The sequence below is a fragment of the Chiloscyllium plagiosum genome, chromosome 14 (assembly GCF_004010195.1).
Source record: "Chiloscyllium plagiosum isolate BGI_BamShark_2017 chromosome 14, ASM401019v2, whole genome shotgun sequence".
NCBI classification, from domain to species: domain Eukaryota; kingdom Metazoa; phylum Chordata; class Chondrichthyes; order Orectolobiformes; family Hemiscylliidae; genus Chiloscyllium; species Chiloscyllium plagiosum.
The window spans coordinates 44,372,871-44,394,923 of NC_057723.1; the positions used below are offsets into that span (position 1 = coordinate 44,372,871).

A 22,053-nucleotide genomic window follows, 5' to 3' on the forward strand; every position below is an offset into this window, starting at 1 on the left:
TCTCCCCCATTTTCTGTGGCTCCACACAAAGGCCACTTTGCTGATCTTTGAGGGGCCCTATTCTCTCCCTAGTTACCCTTTTGTCCTTAATATATTTGTAAAAACCTTTTGGATTCTCCTTAATTCTATTTGCCAAAGCTATCTCATGTCTCTGTTTTGCCCTCCTGATTTCCCTCTTAAGTATACTCCTACTTTCTTTATACTCTTCTAATGATTCACCCAATCTATCCGTCTATACCTGACATATGCTTTCTTCTTTTTCTTAACCAAACCCTCAATTTCCTCTAGACAGAAGGTCTGAAGAGGTAACAATGGAAAATTAGGAAATGGTGGATGAATCAAAGAGACATTTTGCATCGGTCTTCCTTGTGGAGAATGCAAATATCATCCCGGAAAAATTATAAATTAATATTTGGAAGTAGGGAAGGACGAACTTAAAACAATTACAAACACCAGAGAAAGATTACTGATAACTAAAAATCCCTAGGTCCTGACCATTTTCATTCTAGACTCTTAAAAGAAATAACTGCTGAGACAGGAGAAGATTGATTTTTACTTTCCAAATTTCTCTGATTCTGAAAAATATCATCAGATTAGAAAATAGTGAATGTAGCTCAACTATTCAAGAATGGAGAGAGATAATATTAAAAACTACAAAGCAGTTACTCATATCTATCATCAGGAAAGATATGGAATCTATTATAAAGGAGGTTATAGAAGGGAACCTACAGTAATAATTGCTGCAGTGAGTTGTGAGGTAGCAGAACAGAGAATGGTGGAAGCAAGGCCATTGAATCTTTTCTAAGGCAGAGGTAAATAATTTTTTGATTAACAAAGGAGTCAAAAGTTACAGTTATCAGGGTTAGACCAGAAAGTGGAGGTGAAGCCACCATCAGTTCAGCTGCGATTTTATCAAATGACAAGAGATAGCCCAAGGGTCCAGATGACGTAGTCCAGCCCTGATTCATATATTTGTAATGGGTTTTGATGGGCATCCAAAAGCCTTTCTGTGATTGACACATGCAGCATGTGACTGCTCACATTAGCCTTTTGAGGTGGCATACAGATAATATTTGATCATGAGTATGGGAAGGCCAAACATTTCATTATTGAGTATGAATGAGAGCCTCTGGATGCAAGGAAGCTTAAAATTCCCTTTCAAAAACTTGGTCCACTTGCATCAGCCCTCAGCAAAGTTTACTGAGGACCACAGTAAGTTGGAAAGGAAGCATGTTCACCTAATCAGTCAAGATTTAAAAATAGCCATGTCCCAATCTGAGCAATCAAGCCAAATACTCCATGGATTTCTAAAAGCATATCAATCTGGAATGCAGCGATACATTGTTCACATCATTGTAGCAGTAACCATGTTCCCACCTATCTAAATACACATCCAAGCACCCAGTTTCTGCAAGAAAGCAATAGGAAAGCAATGGTCTTTGATTTCCAGACAAAACAATAGTTAATTCAGCCATCCTCACACATCTAACTTGACTTGCATTTTCACAATTGTTGAAATAAGTACAGACCTACCTGTAATTTTATCTATGGTCTCTTCTGTTACATGATTCATCTGATGCACCCATTCACCATTGCATTTAAAGTAAATCTGTGTGGCTGGTGTTGCGTTGCAGATCAAGGTGACAGGTTTGTTTTTTACAATGTACACATCCTCTGGTTCAACCAGAAAATGAGGCAAGGATTCTGAAGAAGCCACAGGGATAGTTTCAAGCTGCGTTTCGGTGTATTCTGCATCTGAAGAAAAATGCATAGTTTTAAAATATGTACTTTTCTGTTTTTCATCCAAAATAAATAAGTCTTAAGTTTTGGATGCTGCTGGCAATATTTATTGCTCATCCATCTTTGTCCTGAGAAGCTAGTGAAGGTTACTTTTAAAGCCACTTCAGAGAAAAGTTAAAAGTCATTCACATTTGTGAGAGAGTGGCAATGATATAAAAGCTAGAATGGATAAGGACATGTTTTCTTCCTTTAAAAAAACCATCAATTGACAGGATTTTCTCTTTATTTTTAAGCAACAAATTAACAGATAAATGTTCATTTTTATCAATACCAATTTCAACAAAAATGTTTTTCCCCGTTCTCGAATTATGGCCATTTAGGATAAGTCTGCAATTAAATTCAGTTTTGAAAAAGAGATTATCTGAGATTTTTCATTGATAGCATGATCTATAAAAGTAGTTATATAAAAATGGTAGGGGTCTAGACAGAGTAGTCATTTTTATTAGGCACCAATTTTAATAATTAAAATGTAATAGTGATTTCAACACTGCTACAGAAGCAAAGTCACACAACACATAAATCAGACTGATCAATTTGATTCATGTATATTACACAATTAATGAATGAGTTTGTACTACACAAAATATTAATGCATTTGATTTAGTTCAGGATAAACAGAAAAAACAAGTCAGATTCATTTATTGTTACAGAAATCCTTTAAAATTGTACTCTTTGAAAGTTGTTACATGAAGACTGATTTTTAATGAATGTGCAGTCCTATTAAAATAGCAAGAGCATTTCATATGATTATACCATCTTTTTCCAGTCTAATTTCAAGGTAATGAGGTTTAATTGAATTCTTATCTGTCAGTACAGTTGGGATAACACTTTATTGCCAGTAAATTCCACTGTATCAAAAAGCAAATTTCTATTATAACTGAAGCCTTTATTTTCAAGAATCATTTGGTTAATGATTAACTTGAAATTTCCAGTGTACCAAAATGCACAAGTAATAAAAGAGCTGATCAATTTTTGCCATTTCATTAAGATACCCAACAGAACTGGAAGGGGGAAAGCAATTCTCTTCAGCACTAGACATCCAAGGCAATCTTTAGTGAGTGACCAGCAATACTTTAAAATGTAAATCCATATCAAATATTAACCAGTGAAGGAACTTAAAGATGCAATTTATATAATTTTAATTAATATTTGCAATTATGTGTTATAATTTGAACTATGATAAATATATTTATTCATAAGGTTTCAACAGCATTTTTATGTATTAAAATATGCTAATTTTTTTCCTGTATGGTGAAAGCCATAACTAACTTAGCAACTGAATCATCAGAATGGTGGAGAATCTCAGCAGCATTTGGGCTAAGCTGGAAATAGAAGTCATTATGGAGGTAGAAATATTGGGTCTTTGTGCTGGAGAGGACAGACTAGGAATCTCAACTTCAGGGCAAATTCATGCTGACGTTTTGAAGATGCAGTCCATTTCTAATGCATTCAATAAACTAGCAGGGCTTGACGTCATTGGCAAATAAATGGAGTTGTGCAAGAAGTCCAAAATAGTCACTTTAGTTGGATGAAATAATGGCTGATTCAATAATGCATGTCAGACAAGTAATCTGACAGCATAGCAATAGCAGAACATCCAGAGAGATCACTGATAGCAAGAATTGTTTCTCATCATTGAATCTAAGTCTATGGATGATATTGTCAAAAATAAGCATGAAATGATCAAGAGTATATTGATTGATCCATAGGAGATTTCCATGGAGAAGGCACAGGAATGGCAAGAGAAGTAATTTGTAGATAGTTACTTTATTAAATCTTTTTGGATGCGTTACATCACACCTCTTGGCCAAGTGGGATTTGAACCTGGACCTTCTGACCTAGACGCTAAACTGGCTTCATTTCTATAAAGTTAAAAATCACACTACACCAGGTTATAGTCCAACAGGTTTATTTGGGAGTACAAACTTTCAGAATGCTTTTGTCAGGTAGCTATTGGGGCAGGATCATAGGACTTAGAATTTATAGTAGAGATCAAAGTGCCATACAACTGATGCGATGTATTGAACAAACCTAGATTGCTGTCAAGTCTTTAATCACTTAGAATAGGTTTTGATTAATATGTAAATCCCAGAATTTCTTTCAAGTCACAGACCTGAGATAATTTAAGGTTTTATAAAAATAAAGTAGCATCTCCGCTTAGACAATGCATTAAAGGTGTGAGGTTAGAGTCTGCCTGCATCCCAACCTTGAGTCAGATTGATTCTATTTCCAAAGTAGGAATTTAGAAAATGTCACATGGACTGAGACTACAGATTGTGTAATTTTTGAACAAAATAGAATGTATCTGCAAATGTAAATTCTTCCCATAGACTTATATGTGTGCGTGTGAGGGAGTGAGTGAGAGTGTGTGGGAGAGAGGGAGAGAATAGGAGTGTGTACGCGTGTGCATGCTTGATAGCATGTGTGCATGGGTGTAACAGAGTATATGCCTGTGAGAGGATGTGCATGCGAGTGTGTGCATGTGTGTCTGAGAGATAGAGTGTGTGTGTGCGCATGTGTGTCTGAGAGATAGATTGTGTGTGTGTGCGCGCGTGTGTCTGAGAGATAGAGTGTGTGTGTGTGTGTGTGCATGTGTGTCTGAGAGATAGAGTGTGAGTGTGTGCATGTGTGTCTGAGAGATAGAGTGTGAGTGTGTGCGTGTGTGTGCGCGTGTGTCTGAGAGATAGAGTGTGAGTGTGCGCGTGTGTGCGTGTATATATACTGTAGTGGGATCACTCGCAGTGTGACATGAACCAAAGACCCCAGTTGCGGCCATCCCCAGGGGTACCGAACTTGGCTATCAGTCTCTGCACAGTGACATTGCATTGTTGATTATCCTGAAGTCCACCTTGGAGGACGGTCACTTGAAGATCCAAGACCGAATGTCCTCGATCACTGAAGTGTTCCTTCACTGGGAAGGAACGTCCCTGTCTGGTGATTGTTGTGTGGCGTCCATTCATCCGCTGTCACAGCTTAGTCTTACAGATATACCATGCCTCGGGGCATCCTTGCCTGCAGCGAATGAGATATCTCATACTCGTGTAAACACACTATCAAGTATACACATACACACACACACACACACATTCTCTCCCTCACACAAATACACATAAGTCTATGGGGAGAATTTGCATTTGCAGTTACATTCTATTTACTTTAAAAGGCACGCAATCTGTGCGCAGTCAGTCAATGTGACATTTTATAAATTCCTACTTTGGAAATAGAACCAATCTGACTCAAGGTTTGGATACAGGCAGACTCTGTTCTCACACCTTCAATGCATTGTTTGAGCTGAGATGTCATTCTTTTTTAATAAAACCTTACGTTTCCTCAGGACTATGACTTGAAAGAAGTTCTGGGATTTACATATTAATCAATTGAAACCTGCAACCCTATTCTAGGTCATTAAAGACTTAACAGCAATCTAGGTTTGTTCAATACATCGTATCAGTTGTGTGACACTTTGATCTTTTACTATAAATTCTGTGTCCTATGATCCTGCCCCACTAGCTACCTGATGAAGCAGCAGTGCTTAAAAAGCTTGTAATTCCAAATAAACCTATTGGACAATAATCTGTTGTTGTGTGATCTTTTAACTTTGTCCATCACAGTCTAACACCAGCACCTCCAGGTCATTTCAATTAGATAGCTAAACCTGAAACTTAGAAAGCATGTTCCAATTAAAGTAGACAATAGAGGAAAGGCTTTTCAATATAATGGCAATTGTTTCAATGTTGCATTGAGGTGAATATGGACAAGGAGAAATAATTCATAACATTACAACTATAAAGAATGGTGTTCGTAATTTTTTTTTTTAGAGGAGTGAAAATCTGATGGAGGGATTTCAAGCATGGTGGATTGAAGAGCTGTAACAGAGATTTGTAAAGCAACATATTTAAGGACATTGATGAGGAAAGGAAATTTCCAGTTGGCATGTTACTTTTCAAGGACAGAAAATGTCAAGAGTGGTTTATTTTGGGAGAGGGATCATGAGATCAGTTTTAAAGAGAACAGGGATTGTTTCAAAAGAGGGGGAACCATTTAAAAAGTCAGCCAACATGAAGGCTAGAAAGGCAATTTTTGTGGTCAGATGATTAGTGGAAATGGCTTGAGGGAGCAGGAGTGAGTGTCATGTGTATGATGAGCTAAAAGTAAACAAGACAAGCAATGGAAGTAAAAACTTATGTAAGAAATGATCAAGCAAAACAAATATACTGCGCTGTTGTTGGCTTTTTAAAAAGTTACGCAAAAATGAACAAAAATGTATCTACTCATGTGATAACTTTGCATACTGGTCGATTTTATATTGCTCTAACTGGCTATTACAACATGCCAAAACAGCGGCATGCAGGTTTCCACCATCGGTTTGTGATGCTTTGATTGCATCAATTCATCAATGTAAAGTACAAGTCCAGAAAAAGAACGCACTGAACCCTTTCAAATATGTTTCATGTATGCATTTAACTGTTAATGAAAAATAAATGTTCTGAGACTGATGGGAGATATATATCACCTTCCGTCATAACACAAAGTCAGTGTGATTATATTTGGCATGCACCAGCATGGAAAATAAATTAGGTGTGTCTCACAGAACATAACACTTTTTATGTTCTTCTGAGTATAATATTTTTACTGCACATGAAATAAGAATGTGCTGATTTAAAGTTTTAATTAAACTTTTGCTACTAAATCAAGAATATTTAATATGTGCAAAACAAAATTCACAAGAGATAATCACAGTGGCTTACAGTGAATTGATTAATGACAGCCCTGAAAACTGTTGCATTGGACAAACTGGGCTTCAGATATTATTAGAGTTATTTTCATCATCATTAGCCTTGTCAAAAAAATGTGCTTGCTGTATGATGTAAATGGAATTGTGCTAGTGTTCATGTGCTTGCTTATTTGAATTCTCATTGCTGAAGTAATTGGCTTAATACATGTGTAAACTGATGTACACAGCCTTTAAAAAGTGAATGTTTGGGCAACACTTCAGTAGATTTGTGCACAAGCCACAAAGAGAATAATCAATCATTAGTCTTTCATGGCACACTATTATACCTCCTCTGCATGTCTTCATCATTATTGTGTAGATTATTACTATCCAGGCCAGAGGGAGATGACCATTGCATTAAACCAGAGAAAGGAATTCAAAACTTCACTCATTCAGACCTCAATGCTCTATGGATGACAACAAATGCAGGATGCACAGACACCTGCCACCAAGGCAGTTTAAAACACTCATTAGGAAGGTCACTAAGCGTCAACCTCTCATCCTTAAGACTGCAGAACAGTGAGCAAAACATTCCAAATCTTGCAGAAGATTAGTATCTCAATGCACCTGTCTTATTGCTTTCTTGCCCACTTAGAGTCATGGAGTCAGAGATGTACACCACGGAAACAGACCCTTCAGTCCAACTCGTCCACGCCATCCAGATATCCCAACCCAATCTAGTCCCACCTGCCAGCACCCGGCTCATATCCCTTCAAACCCTTCCTATTCATATACCTATCCAGATGCCTTTTAAATGTTGCAATTGTACCAGCCTCCACCACTTCCTCTGGCTGCTCATTCTATACACGTACCACCCTCTTTGTGAAAACGATCCCCCCCAGGTCTCTTTTATATCTTTCCCCCCTCACCCTAAATCTATTTCCCTCCCCCATCCCAGGGAAAAGACATTGTCTATTTATCCTATCCATGCCCCTCAATTTTGTAAGCTTCTACAGGGTCAGCCCTCAGCCTCCAATGCTTCACGGTAAACAGACCAAGTCTATTCAACCTCTCCTTATAGCTCAAATCCTCCAAATCTGGCAACATCCTTGAAAGGGTTCTGAAAAGATTTACAAGTTTCACAATATCTAACTGATAGGAAGGAGACTAGATTTGCACACGATATTCCAACAGTGGCCTAACCAATGTCCTGTATAGCCGTAACATGACCTACCAACTCTGACCAATAAAGGAAAGCATACCAATCACTTTTTTTACTATCCTATCTACCTGTGACTCCACTTTCAAGGAGCTATGAGCCTACATTTCAAGGTCTCTTTGTTCAGCAACACTCTAGGACCTTACCATTAAGTGGAAAAGTCCTGCTAAGATTTGCTTTCCCAAAATGCAGCACCTTGCATTTATCTGAATTAAACTCCATCTACCACTTCTCAGCCCATTGGCCCATCTGGTCAAGATCCTGTTGTAATCTGTGGTAACCTTCTTTGCTGTCCACGACACCTCCAATTTTCGTGTCATCTGCAAACTTACTAACTATATCTCTTTTATAAATGATTTGGATGTGAGCATAAATGACTAAAAGTAGTGGACCCAGCACCGATCCTTGTGGCACAGGTCTCCAGTCTGAAAAACAATCCTCCATCACCCCCCTCTCTCTTCTACCTTTGAGCCAGTTCTGTATCCAAATGGTTAGCTCTCCCTGTATTCTGTGAGATCTAACCTTGCTAACCAGTCTCCCATGGGGAACCTTGTCAAATGCCTTACTGAAGTCCATATTGGCCACAACTACCGCTTTGCTCTCATCAATCCTCTTTGTTACTTCTTCACAAAACTCAATCAAGTTTGTGAGACATGATTTCCCACGCACAAAGCCATGTTGACGATCCCTAATCAGTCCTTGCCTTTCCAAATACGTGTACATCCTGTCCCTCCAACAGCTTGCCCACCACCAACATCAGGCTCACTGGTCTATTGTTCCCTGTCTTGTCCTTACCAGCTTTCTTAAACAGTGGCACCACGTTAGCCAACCTCCCGTCTTCCGGAACCTCAACTATTGATGATACACATATTGCAGTGAGGCCCTGCAATCACCTCTCTAGCTTCCCACAGAGTTCTAGGGTATACTTGATGAGGTCATGGGGATTTATCCACCTTTATGCATTTCAAGACATCCAGCACTTCATCCTTTGTAATATGTCACCATCTAATTCTTTACATTCTATATCTTCCACGTCCTTTTCCACAGTAAACACTGATGCAAATATACTTGTTTCGTAACTCCTCCATCTCCTGTGACTCCACACAAAGGTTGCCTTGCTGATCTTTGAGGAGCCCTAATCTCTACCTAGTTACCCTTTTGTCCTTAATATCTTTGTAAAAACTCTTAATAGTTTTATCCTTAACTGTATTTGCCAAAGCTATCTCATGTCCCCCTTTTGCCCTCCTGACTCCCACCTTATGTATACTCCTACTGCCTTTATACTCTAAGGATTCACTAGATCTATCCTGTCGATACCTGACATATGCTTCCTCCTTTTTCTTAACCAAACCCTCAATATCTTTAGTCACCCAGCATTCCCTATACCTACCAACCTTTCCTTTCACCCTAACAGGAATATATTTTCTCTGGACTCTCGTTATCCTATTTTGTAGTCATCCCTTTACCCGCGAACATCTGCCCCCAATCAGCTTTTGAAAGTTCTTGCTTAATACCGTCAAAATTGGCCTTTCTCCAATTTAGAACTTCAACTTTTAGATCTGCTCTATCCTTTTCCATCACTATTTTAAATCTAATAGAATTATGGTTGCTGGCCCCAAAGTGCTCCCCCACTGACACCTCAGTCACCTGCCCTGGCTCATTTCCCGAGAGTAGGTCACGTATCTCTCCACGCTTCAGGCTCTCTGCCTTTATTCCTGATGAAGGGCTTTTGCCCGAAACGTCGATTTTGCCTGTCCTCGGATGCTACCTGAATTGCTGTGCTCTTCCAGAACCACTGATCCAGAATCTGGTTTCCAGCATCTGCAGTCATTGTTTTTACCACATTTTGCACCTTCTCTAGTAGGTACATCCACATACTGAATCAGAAAGTGTTCTTGTACACACAAATTCCTCTCCATCTAAACCCTTAACACTGTGACAGTCCTGGTCTATGTTTGGAAAGTTAAAATCCCCAACCATAACCATTCTATTATTCTTACAGATAGCTGAGATCTCTTTACAAGATTTTTCTCAATTTTCCTCTGACTAATAGGGGGTCTACAATACAATCCCAATAAGGTGATCATCCCTTTCTTATTTCTCAGTTCCACCCAAGTAACTTCCCTGGATTTATTATCAGGATTATCCTCCCTCAGTACAGCTGTAATGCTATCCCTTATCAAAAATGCCACTCCCTCTCCTCTCATGCCTCCCTTTCTATCTTTCCTCTAGCATTTGTATCCTGCCAGTCCTACCCATCCCTGAGCCATGTTTCCATAATTACTAAGATATCCCAGTCCCATGTTCCTAACCATGCTGAGTTCATCTGCCTTCCCTGTTAGGCCCCTCACATTGAAATAAATGCAGTTTAATTTATCAGTCCTACCTTGTTCTCTGCTTTGTCCCTGCCTGCCCTGTTTGACTCGCTTCTGTTCTCAACTGTACCAGTCTCAGATTGATCTCTTTCTTCACTATCTGCACCACACCTCACTACTTTAAATCCTCCTGAGCAGCTTGACCAAATCTTCCTGCCAGTATATTAGTCCCCTTCCATGCACAAGTGAAAACACACACTTTCTTCAATCGATTCTGGTTTCATCCCTCTCTAGAGAATTGAATATACAATCTTAGCTTCCTTTTCAGTGCTGTGCTGTTGGAGATGGAGTCTTACAGTTGAAATGTTAAACAGAGACCATGTCTATTTGATAAGGATGATATAACTGATCCCAGGGCACTAACCAGAAATAGAACAAGGGAGTCCTTGTACAGGAGTAAAGTAATCAGGTGCTTATGGGACTGAACTAACAATTCAGAGAGCATGAGTTCAAATTGAGAGTTTGTCAAATTGTGGACATTTGAGAAATGCATAAATATTCCTGGTAATACAACACTACAGTGGGGGCATTCTTGTTAACAGTAATTTCAGCTGATTGAAGATTCACAATATCTTCACTATCTGGGTTTCTTGTTAGCTGTAAACAGTGTGAAAACAGCTTATTGGAGCAGCTTGATTACTTGACATTTCCTGAAAATAGCAGATATTTTAAATCACTAAGTACTAGATAAGAAGTTCAATACATTTCAAGCAATGCCTTGATAATTGGCTGTTACGGTAGTGACAAATTGTTCACACCATTTGCTTAATATAGGTGACTGTAATAAGTGTGGATTGTGAAAGTGGTGGCGACTGTAATATGAAGTTCCAGTGTAGTGATATCAAGCTGCAAATTTATATCTGACAAATGCAAAAAACACTCAACACTTTTCAAATATTGTGAAAAAACTTTCAGAAATCTATGTATCAGATGGTTTTGATCTATCATATTATTATTAACAAGAATGAGGCTTGAGGAAGATAAAGATCACTGAAGTACCTCTCAAACCATTCCCACTTATCTCTAGCCTGCTGTCGTTTTGGAGCAGACCAGGAAATAAACACCTGCCTGAAACAGATGGAAGCCTAATTAATCTTGAAAATCAGAATCCTATGATATAGAGCGGAATCCAATTCCATTTTGTTATGCAAACAGACATATATTGAAAAGCATAGTCAGAATTAGGATCTGGCTGAAAACCTCAACATGAATGCTACAGCATAAATTAACTCTGATTCCTTCAATTGCTAAATTACAATGAGTCATTTACCTGAGGAGAGAAGACTATGCTCCAGTTTCAAACAGGTGAAAATAAAGTCAAACTGAAACATCACAGGAAACTGAGAGTTGATTGGCTGGTGAGTATTGTAGCTTTGTTTCCCTTTCTTCAAATTTAGACAACTTTCCTAACAGCTCGGTTTTAAAAAATGTAATTTTTTATAAAAGAAAGTTAAGTGATATATTAAGGCATAGTTAGTAAATTTGCAGATGACATCGAAATTCGGAGGTTTAGTGGACAGTGAAGGAGGTTACCTCAGATTCCTGAAGAAGGGCTTATGCCCGAAACGTCGATTCTCCTGTTCCCTGGATGCTGTCTGACCTGTTGCGCTTTTCCAGCAACACATTTTCAGCTCTGATCTCCAGCATTTGCAAACCTCACTTTCTACCTCAGATTACCACAGATCTTGATCAGACGGTTTAATTTAGATAAATATAAAGTGCTGCATTTTGGGAAAGCAAATCAGAGCAGGACTTATACAGTTAACGGTAAAGTCCTGGGGAGTGTTGCTGAACAAAGAGACCTTAGAGTGCAGGTTCATAGTCACAGATAGATAGAACAGTGAAGGCGGCATCTAGTATGCTTTCCTTTGTTTGTCAGAGCATTGAGTATCAGAGTTGGGAGGTCATGTTGCAGCTGTACAGGACATTAGTTAGGCCACATTTGGAACAGTATGTGCAATTCTGGTCTCCCTACTATTGGAAGGATGTTGTGAAACTGGAAAGGGTTCAGAAAAGATTCACAAGCATGTTGCCAGGTTGAAGGGCTTGAGCTTTAGGGACAGGGAGAATAGGCTGGGGCTGTTTTCCCTTGAGTGTCAGAGGCTGAGGGCTGACCTTACAGAGGTTTATAATATCATAAGGGGCATGGACAAGCTAAATAAACAAGGTATCTTCCTTGGGGTAGGAAAATCCAGAATTAGAGGACATAGGTTTAGGGTGAGAATGGATTTATATGACAAATATTTCACACAAAGAATGGTGCATGCGCTGCCAGAGGAAGTGGTGAAGGCTGGTACAATTACAACATACAAAAGGCATCTGGATGAGTATATGAACAGGAAGGGTTTAGAAGGAAATGGGCCAAATGCTGGCAAATGGGACAAGATTAATTTAGGATATCTGGTTGGTATGGATGAGTTGGATTGAAGGGTCTGTTTCCGTCTGTACATCTCTATGACTCTATAATGCAATCACTTTTTCTACATTAAAGGGATGTCCACAGAAGTGAAGCGAGTAGTTGATGAGTTTTTTTTCCAAAAACGTTCATTGTAATGAACAAAGGTTAATATAGTTACAGAATGCCAGTAAAGCTCTCAGCTGAAGTATACATCTGTGCTTTGAGGGATTTCCAGAATGTTTTCTCTACTCTATGTAACCATATGCACAAGAGGTATTATTGGTTACAGCAGCTTGTGGTCTTAGATACAGTTCATATAACTGCAGTCATAGAAGAGTTTATAGAATCCCTACAGTGTAGAAAGCCATTTGGCCCATCAAGTCCACAAAGACCCTCCAAACAGGATCTGTAACCCTGCATTTCCTATGGCTAATCAACCTAGCCTGCACCATCCCTGAACACATTAGCATTGACAATTTAGCATGGCTAATCCACCTAAACTGCACATCTTTGGACGAAGAGAGGAAACCGGAGCACCCAGAGGAAATCCACGGAGACACAGGGAGAATGTCTGCTTAGAGATTGCACAGTCACCTGAGGGTGAAATTAAACCTGTGTTTGGCACTGAGAGGCAGCAGTGCTAACCACTGAGCCACCATGTCGCCATTTTCTTCTGGGACAATTTGCTATGTGATTGGGAACAGCTTAAACTAACTTAAAGGTGTGGAAACCAAAAGGCAATATGAAAGAAAACCAATGTGCATGGAATACGGAGGGAATTTGGGAAATAGTGGCCCCAATTTTTCAATGGCCAGGTAATTGTCTCTGAAGTAAAAGTGGAAGTTATGCGTCAGAAACTAAATGCAGCATACTATGAAGGGATTGCCGAGGGAAATTGAGGATTCAATTGGACAATTCCCCTGCACCCGGCACCCTCCAAAATAACCATTTAAATCAGTGAATTTGGAGGGTTCCACTGCAGTTAAGTAAATAGTCACTCAGGAAGAGTTAGACTAAAATATAGCCTAACATGATTAAATATTCAACTAACTCTTAACTGAGCACACATTCCAACTGCATCTCTCACAAACTCCTTACACTATCCCAGACCTAAACTGACAACCTCGCTCCCCTCAGCGGCTAACACTTCCTTCCCACCATTGGACCCAACACTCACCCTGGCCTGACACCATTCCCTGGGCCTCCCTCTTCAGGACCTGCACCTTTACCCTATGCCTCCAGATCCAGTATCTCCCACCCACCACCCCCATAACTGACACTCTACACCAACCCACCTACTACCATACCCATCTGACACCCTTCTTACCTGGCAACTTACTCCCTGTCCACCTGGCACCCTAACCTCATAAGTACACGTTTATCCTTTCAGAAGTTGTCAAAATGGATACCTGTGATGCGGGATATGTAAATCTCAAAAGAAGGCAACAAACCTCTTTGAGAAAACAAACGGTGTGGTTTGTCTTCCCCTGACCATCTTACACTACAAGGGATGTCAGATTTGAAATATGGATTTGTATTTCTTCTGAAGTAGAACTTGCACAAGATGATACTTTCCACCTGTGACTGGCATCTGATCAACTTGTAATTGATGCTCTACCATGGGTAGATCCTGCCTCTGAGCAATCCCTAAAGAACACACAGTATCTGAGCTGGTGGCTGCATGTGTGAGTTTCTGAGAGTGTTTATTCATCAACAGGCTCAATCTTCTGAAATTCCTTGCTGCTACATCACTGCCTACTCAAGTTATAGGTCTCGAGTACCTTAAAGGAAAAATGCATAATTTGAGAGAGTATGGAGAAAATGTAAGGCATGCTTGCACCAACTGCAACTTGTGAATGAAAAAATAGTTATGGGGTAAGGGTCAAGTTGGATGCAAGAAAGAAGATTAGGTGTACAAATGCTATAATTTGCTATAGTTTGAGCCCTCTTCAGTCATAGTGGCTCCAATGTTATCAAGCCATGCCATAAGAGTGAGGACATGCAGTTATGTGTTCCAGCCTTCAAGAACATTCTAATTTTCTTGCAAGAGAAAAGGTATTGTGTCAGTGAGTTTGGTTGGGGTATCTGCCATGGTTGAGTAGCTGGCAATGATTCGAAGCTAGGAGAAAGTGAGGACTGCAGATGCTGGACAGTCACAGTCAAAAGGTGTGGGACTGGAAGAGCACAGCAGATCAGGCAGCATCTGAGGAGCAGGAATCCTGATGAAAGGCTTTTGCCCAAAACGTTGACTGTCCTGCTTCTCAGAAGCTGCCTGATCTGTTGTACTCTTCCAGCACCACACTTTTCAATAATGATTAGAAGCTGTGTGGTGTGGGTGTAAGGCTTGGAGCAATGCTACATGTCTAGGGATGAAATGAAGTTATGGATGGAAGGTATGATTTGTGGTGGATGGATATTGCTACTCAGATGGCAAATTGAGCATTGTTTGAATTTAGTTGTTTCAATGTAAGGATAGATTTAGAGACTTAATCATTTTCCTTAACCACTTGTGTAAGGCTATTTATTTTAATTCAACACTCCATTCAGGTCATCAAGGCTAGAATGCTGGCATCAACCAAGATTGCCATCTGCACCTACTGGCTTTACAGTATCTGTTAGGAAAGCTGCCTGGTCCTCTATTGAAAGAGGATAAAGATGTCTATTTCTCCAATTTAATGATTCAACCAAGGGATCCAAGACTGCACTGGAGAATCTTGGAATCCACCTTTGCCTTGTTGTATCATTATTTGTCATATTTCCTGTTTAGACATTCTCTTGCAGTCTCTTCCTGGAAGTCTTCTTCAAGTGGGCAAACTGGCTTAAGTAGTGAAGTTTAGTTTCAAGCAGTGCTCGCCTCATATGAATCTGAGCATGCAAACTCTCAACAGCGTGTTTATGACTGATTTCACACCACAATCATAGGGATAAGCAGGCAGCACAACATTCGGGTGCTGACTGCATCAGAAGAAATGGGCATAATTTAATTATACATGATTCTCACACACATTCTGCAAATTATCTTGAACGTAAAGTTAGGGCAATACTTATTTAAAAAGTTAAAAATATTGAGCATGTTCAAGAATAAAGAATTTCCACTTACAATTCCCTTGTACCCCAAGAATGAGGATTAGTAGTATTGGGAGCATGTCTGCATTCCTAGTCTTGGACTAATGATTCAGTTCAACCTTGAAAAGCATATACCCATTCTAGACTGTGGGATGACCCAGGCGAACTTCCTGGATTTGTCCTAATCTTAACCTGGATACTGTTGGACTTTCCCAACTTTTATTAGGGGAGAGGAAGTGAATAGGAGCGGAGGATTGAAATCACAGCAGACTTAACTGTACCTTTGTGGAGATTTTGTAAAAACAGTCCAACATTTGTGCCATAGGTGGCTCATAATAGTGAAACATGCTGACTGGGCACTTTTGCGGTTAATTCAGTACTGCTGAGACTTTCTCCTGTAGGTGTACCTATGTCCCAGGTAGTCCACGGCAGCAACTCACCAACTTACCCAATACAATTAGGGATGGGCAATAAATGCTGGTCTAGTCAGTGATGCCAACATCCCAAATACTATTTTTTTTTAACAAGAGGGTTGAAATTGTTCTAACCCATGAAATAGGCTCATGGTAAATCAGCAAACTGTTACAAATGTCTGTTGATTTCATAAATAATGCTAAAATTCTTAATTTCAAGCTAAGCAAGGAAAGAAATTTCTATAAATGAGCTGCTGATTCACTATAACCGGTTACTGCGATAAGCATGTTGTGAGGAGAGACCAATTCCATCCTTATTAGAATGGCTGTTTAATCTTATTATCCGCATTACACCATTTCACCACTATGAGCTTCTTCTGGCCCTGAATCACTCCTACATTAGTCCAAGACTAGAAATGCAGACATGCTCCCAATACTACTAATCCTCATTCTTGGGGTACAAGGGAATTGTAAGTGGAAATTCTTTATTCTTGAACATGGTCAATATTTTTAACTTTTTAAAATAAGTATTGCCCTAACTTTACGTTCAAGATAATTTGCATTGAATTGTCCAGCACTTTCTGCTCAGGCCTCCTGGTAAATAGTATTGTTGTGTCCCAATGATGTCTTCAGGATTTGGCCTATTATATGAAATTCTGTGTGTCAGAGTTACACAGTGCAGAAACAGACCCTTCGGTTCAACCAGTTCATGCTGAACATAATTCCAAACTAAATTAGCCTCAACTACCTACTCCTGGCCCATACCCCTCTAAACCTTTCCTACTCATGTACTTATCTAAGTGTCTTTCAAATGTTGGAACTATGTCCGCATTCACCACTTCCTCGATGTGCAATCAACACGCAAATAACCCTGTGTAAAAGAAATTGCCTTTGCGTCCTTTTAATTTTTTTCCTTTCTCTTAAAAGTATACCCCATAGTCTTGAAATTCCCCCATCCTAGAGAAATGACACCTATTATTAACCTTATCTATATCTCTCAAGATCTTATAAACCTTGAAGGTCACCTCTCAATCTCCTATGCTCCAATGAAAAAGTCTCAGCTTATCGAGCCTTTCTTTATCCAATCATTTTGTTCAACTAAGCAAATTAAAATTTGGTCTCTCCTCTTGATTCTTTCAGGAGAAGGGGGAACTGATTAAAAAAACCAAAATAAACAGGAGGGTCAGAGGTTCTGTTCACTCAGAGCTGGCTCTGAGGGAGCTGAAAGAAAAAAATATGGTGAGGGAAATCCAAGCAGATTCAGGAGTGAAAGTAATGTGGGAGAGCTTAACTACCCCAACTGTCTAGTTCCAATTATTCAGTGGAGTTAAAATCACCACAAAGTGGTTGTGCTGGTTGTTATATTCCACTTGATGTCATATTTGAATTATGCCAGCTTTCAGCTCTTGCATTGCAGCCAATTTGGCTATAGATGCAGCCCTATCCACTGTAAAAGCTGCAACTGCTCAACATTTTTTATGCCACTAGAACTTTCCAGACTGCTTTGGGGAGATATAAATTGGATAAGGCAGTCGTAGTCCATCCCCTCATGAAGCAGGTAACAGGTGCCCTTTTGATGCCCCATTCACTTAGGCCTCTCAACTCATTTCGGCCCCATATGGACACAGCAAAGCAGAAAATACAAGTCACTGAGGTCCTCAGGTTCAGTGCATCTATGGCACTCATGTGGCATGAAGGGCACCATATGAACTCCCATAAAATAAATCAACAGAAAATCTTCTCATTCAGTATCCAGCTGGTGTGTGATACCAGCTGCATTATTCTTGATATAAATACATACTATCCAGGATGCTATCTTTAACACTTGCGGGCTGCAGCAGTTTATCAGTTCAGCTTTATTCAGCCAGAGGCATGTATCTGGATGATTGCTTAGTGATCAGGGTTATTCTCTACTTATGATTGAGAACTTCACTCCCCCAACCAAGAATAGCAGAGAACAGGGACAATAAAGAACTTGGGACAACCAGAAATCTAATTGAAGAGATGATCTGAATAGCAAAGTCTCCTTTCAAATGTCTGGATCGATCAGGGAGAGTACTAGAGTACGGCACAGCTGGGGTCTTCAGAATTATAATGGACAGCTGCCTGCTGGTCGCATGTGTTATTTGTAGAGCATTGATTTGTTTTTTCTAGATAAGGCAAAAGAAGTAAAAATATTTCTCTCTCATAGTCATAACAGAATGGATGTAGGAAATATTGAGGGGTGCCACTGTTTGTGGAAGAAGGCAGAAATGACAATGTCTTATGAAGCTTCCTCTTCTCCACATTTCAGAGTTAATCCTTTATTGTCCAAAAGAACCACAGAAAGATATCTGTGAATTTTGTAGTTTTGCCCTTGCAGTCATGGAAAAGTGTGCACCCTTCAGATATTGTTGCAGTTTGATGTCTATGCTGTCAGAAATTCCAAAGTTGCCTGCTCATTGGAGTTAAAAACAATGACTGCAGATGCTGGAAACCAGCTTCTGGATCAGTGGTGCTGGAAGAGCACAGCAATTCGGGCAGCAACCGAGGACAGGCAAAATCGACGTTTCGGGCAAAAGCCCTTCATCAGGAATAAAGGCAGAGAGCCTGAAGCATGGAGAGATAAGCTAGAGGAGGGTGGGGGTGAGGATAGAGTAGCATAGAGTCAGGGCAGAGGAAATGACCTGGGAGTTGCAGTGGGAGAGTGCTAGAGGGGTCATTTCCTCTGCACTGATTCTATGCTACTCTATCCCCACCCCCACCAGCTTATCTCTCCACGCTTCAGGATCTCTGCCTTTATTCCTGATGAAGGGCTTTTGCCCGAAACGTCGATTTTGCCTGTCCTCGGATGCTGCCTGAATTGCTGTGCTCTTCCAGCACCACTGCTTATTGGAGTAGCAACAGCAATTTCAGCTTTACAGGTACACTGTTTTCCCTTCCCTCTCAGTGAGGTCATGTTGCAGCTGTACAGGACATTGGTTCAGCCACTGTTGGAATATTGTGTGCAATTCTGGTATCCTTCCTATCAGAAAGATGTGGTGAAACTTGAAAGGGTTCAGAAAAGATTTACAAGGATGTTGCCAGGGTTGGAGGATTTGAGCTGTAGGGAGAGGCTGAACAGGCTGGGGCTGTTTACCCTGGAGCGTCGGAGGCTGAGGGGTGACCTTATAGAGGTTTACAAAATTATGATAGGGTAAATAGACAAACTCTTTTCCCTGGGGTCGGGGAGTCCAGAATTAGAGGGCATGGGTTTAGGGTGAGAGAGGAAAGTTATAAAAGAGACCTACAGGGCAACTTTTTCACACAGAGGGTGGTACATGTATGGAATGAGCTGCCAGAGGAAGTGGTAGAGGCTGGTACAATTGCAACATTTAAGAGGCATTTGGATGGGTATATGAATAGGAAGGGTTTGGAGGGATATGGGCCGGGTGCTGGCAGGTGGGACTAGATTGGGTTGGGATATCTGGTCGGCACGGACGGGTTGGACAGAAGGGTCTGTTTCCATGCTGTATATCTCTATTACTCTATTTAATGGACTGTGGCTCCTGGCCTGCCCAGAATAGAAAATTAGCTTAGTCCTCAGGAATTTGTTCAGGGCTACCTCAGGAAAAAATCAGGAGCTGGAATTTGAGCCATACAGCACATTAGCAGCAAACACAAAAGATTTATCATATAATATTGCCTATTATTTAACTGTTCCATCTAAAATAAAAATAATCACGTCAGATAAGCCCACTGCTTGATAACTCAATTTGAAAAGGCATAATTGTGATCATACATTATATCGATTATGGGATACAGAACCGCTTACGTGATAGGTCACTGCATCCTGCACTCTGTTCTATTACCCTGATGCACTTGTATAATATGATCTGCCCGTAAAGCACTTAAGATAATATTTTTACTATATCTCGGAACACGTGGCAGTAATAAGTCAAATGAAATCAAATCAAACCAAACACAAGCCTATTCTGACATTTGATCAGGTTGTATTGCTATGTATCCTAATTCCATCTATGCATTGGTAGTTCATAACAATAACAGTTTGGATTTATGTTAGAGCTTTTTAAAAGAAGAGAGTTCCAAAGGTTTATGATTTCCCCAGGAAGAAAAATATCATCTCTGCTATAAATGGGCAAGCCCTCATTTTGAAACAGTGACAAATAGTTCTAAGCTCTTCACAAGAGTAAACATTTATCTCTATCTACCCTGTTGAGGCCCCTTAGGATTTGTCTGCCTCAATCAAATCACCTTTTACTCTTCGAAACTCCAGCAGAGTTTAGCCTGTCCAACATTTCCTCATTGGACATTCTACCCATTCCAATTATTAGTCTGGTAAGATTTCTCGGAACTGCTTCTAATGCATTTACATCCTTATATTCAGGAGAGTTTACAAGTATTGGGGGGCGGGGGGAGTGTACACAGCATGACTGTGTGAGATAGTTAAAGTGATGCATGTGTGGTCAAAGGCAGTGATGAGTGATTGTGTGGGAATTACAAGAGGAGGTAATAGTGACTATGGGAGTGGAGTGTGCCTGTGTGGTAAGCAGGAAAGAGATTGTTATGTGTGTAAAAAAAAAAAGAGGGAAGGAGGTGGCGAGAGTGAGTGATGCATGTGAGAGAGGGGGCCAGGGTGAGAGAGAGTGCACATGTGTGGAGAGGAGGTTTGGAGTGATCGTGGGTGCATGTGTGTGTCGGTGTGGAAGGGATGAGAGTGAGAGAACCACAACACTAAGATAGATATACATTCTCACTTTTCCTCCTACTTCCCAAAACCCAATCCACAAAGCAGCTGGAAGAACAGAAAACCCAGCCTCAAATACTTTTGACCCCCACTTTTGTACATTCTCCATCAAGGCCAACTCAGAGCACATGCCAAAAGTGGACAGAAGAGCATAAGAAATAGGAGCAGGACTGGGCCATCTGGCCCATCGAGCCTGTTCTGCCATTCAATAAGATCATGGCTGAATGAAAGGTTAGTATGGGGTATTAGTTAAAGTTGAAGAGTGTGGTGCTGGAAAAGCACAGCATTCGAGGAGCAGGAGAATCGATATTTTGAGCATAAGCTCTAAGTTAAAGCCAACTTGGTTTGATACTGATCCCCATTCTCCTTCCTTTGGAGATCAGGGTGCGGGTTCAGTTTGTCTTTCTTTAGTTTTGTTTCTAAAATGGTTGGTTTTATTTTTGGTAAGTTTTTTTTAGAGGCTAACAATGCATTCCTGGAACCCACCTATCCAACTGTGTCAAAAGAATCCCCAATGTTTCCACACAGTGCTGTGATCTAGACTGTGATTTATAAGCACATTTAACATCATTCAAGTTTGTAATTTTTGGATTTTGAAGTACAGTCGGTTCTGAGAAAACATGATAGTTCTGTTCTTGCACAAATCTTGCATTATAAGAAAATCATGCAATCACCATGTCATTTAAACTAATGGGTGCAAAATTGCATTGCAGTCAACATGCAAGGAAAGTTCACATTCTACAAATAATGGTCAAAATTCTTCAATCGCATTAAAACCAATGTGTGTTGAAGAAATACATGTTGTAGCAGAACCGACTGTAGTGGTGTACATGCTGTGCGCATCTGAAGGAGTTAATAAAAAATCAGAGTGTTGCAGCAGCAATGGATTTCTTTTAAACGTTTGTCACAATTAGTTTTCAGAGCTGATGGGCTGTTTTATTTACCCTGCTAGAGTTTATCACCTAGCAAGAGAAAACAACCCTGTCTCAAGGATTTTGTTAGAAATTTCTGGACTAGTGTTTTTTAAACTTGGGAGAAACTGACCTAATTTAGAAGAGAGATCTTTCAGTTTTACTTTCAGTTTCTCGAAGTTCTGCTGAAGTTTACACGAGTACGTTTGATCTTGAAAGGCCAGTTTTAGATTTGTTCAGATAAGATTACCTTACAGTAAAGAGTTAATGATAGTCCCAGGCTGGACCATCTGTGTAAAACCCTGAAGATGTTATTTGAAGCCAAATATATTTAAGCTCAGGTAGACAATAGCTCCAAGAAGAAGCTATCGGATTTTCTAAACTTGGTCAAAATAAGTCAAAATTAACTTTGAGGTGTTAGAGAAAGAGAT

General features: G+C 40.0%; 1 protein-coding gene across 1 annotated transcript in view; it reads right to left on the reverse strand.

Moving 5' to 3' along the window:
* The window catches only part of unc5a (unc-5 netrin receptor A), a 579,623-nt gene that overhangs the window by 245,846 nt on the left and 311,724 nt on the right, over positions 1-22,053 (reverse strand). The window contains exon 2 of the mRNA XM_043704227.1: positions 1,534-1,755. Within this exon, the coding sequence (XP_043560162.1) occupies positions 1,534-1,755 (222 nt within the window). The remainder of the gene's footprint in view (positions 1-1,533; positions 1,756-22,053) is intronic.